The sequence below is a fragment of the Ogataea philodendri genome (genome assembly GCF_020536065.1).
Source record: "Ogataea philodendri strain CBS6075 chromosome Unknown scaffold496, whole genome shotgun sequence".
NCBI lineage: Eukaryota > Fungi > Ascomycota > Pichiomycetes > Pichiales > Pichiaceae > Ogataea > Ogataea philodendri.
In genome coordinates, this window is record NW_025764156.1 from 1 (window position 1) to 280 (window position 280).

At 51.1% G+C, this 280-nt stretch overlaps 1 protein-coding gene across 1 annotated transcript; it reads right to left on the reverse strand.

Moving 5' to 3' along the window:
* OGAPHI_006319 (uncharacterized protein) lies at positions 1-280 on the reverse strand (the record flags this gene model as incomplete). The annotated part of the gene is made up of 1 exon (XM_046207595.1): positions 1-280. A coding segment is annotated over one exon (280 nt), but the record flags the coding sequence as incomplete, so codon positions are not given.

Sequence of the window (280 nt, forward strand, 5' to 3'; positions counted from 1 at the left end):
ACAGCGGAGTGCGTGTATGAGGTCAAAAGAACCGTTTTGCCGTTTGCAACGAGGAATTTGATCAATTGGGCAATGACTGTGGTCTTACCAGTACCGGGCATCCCGAGAATCAAGGCGTAGTCCTCAGCAGTCAACACCTTGTCAAAGGCTGCCATTTGGTCCTCGTTGAATTTGTTAGGAGGCACCGAATAGGCCAACGGGGCACTGGCGAATTTGGGCGGTTCCTGGTCCACAATTAGTCTTCTGCGCTGCTCGTCACCTTCTTTGAGGAACAAGTTCA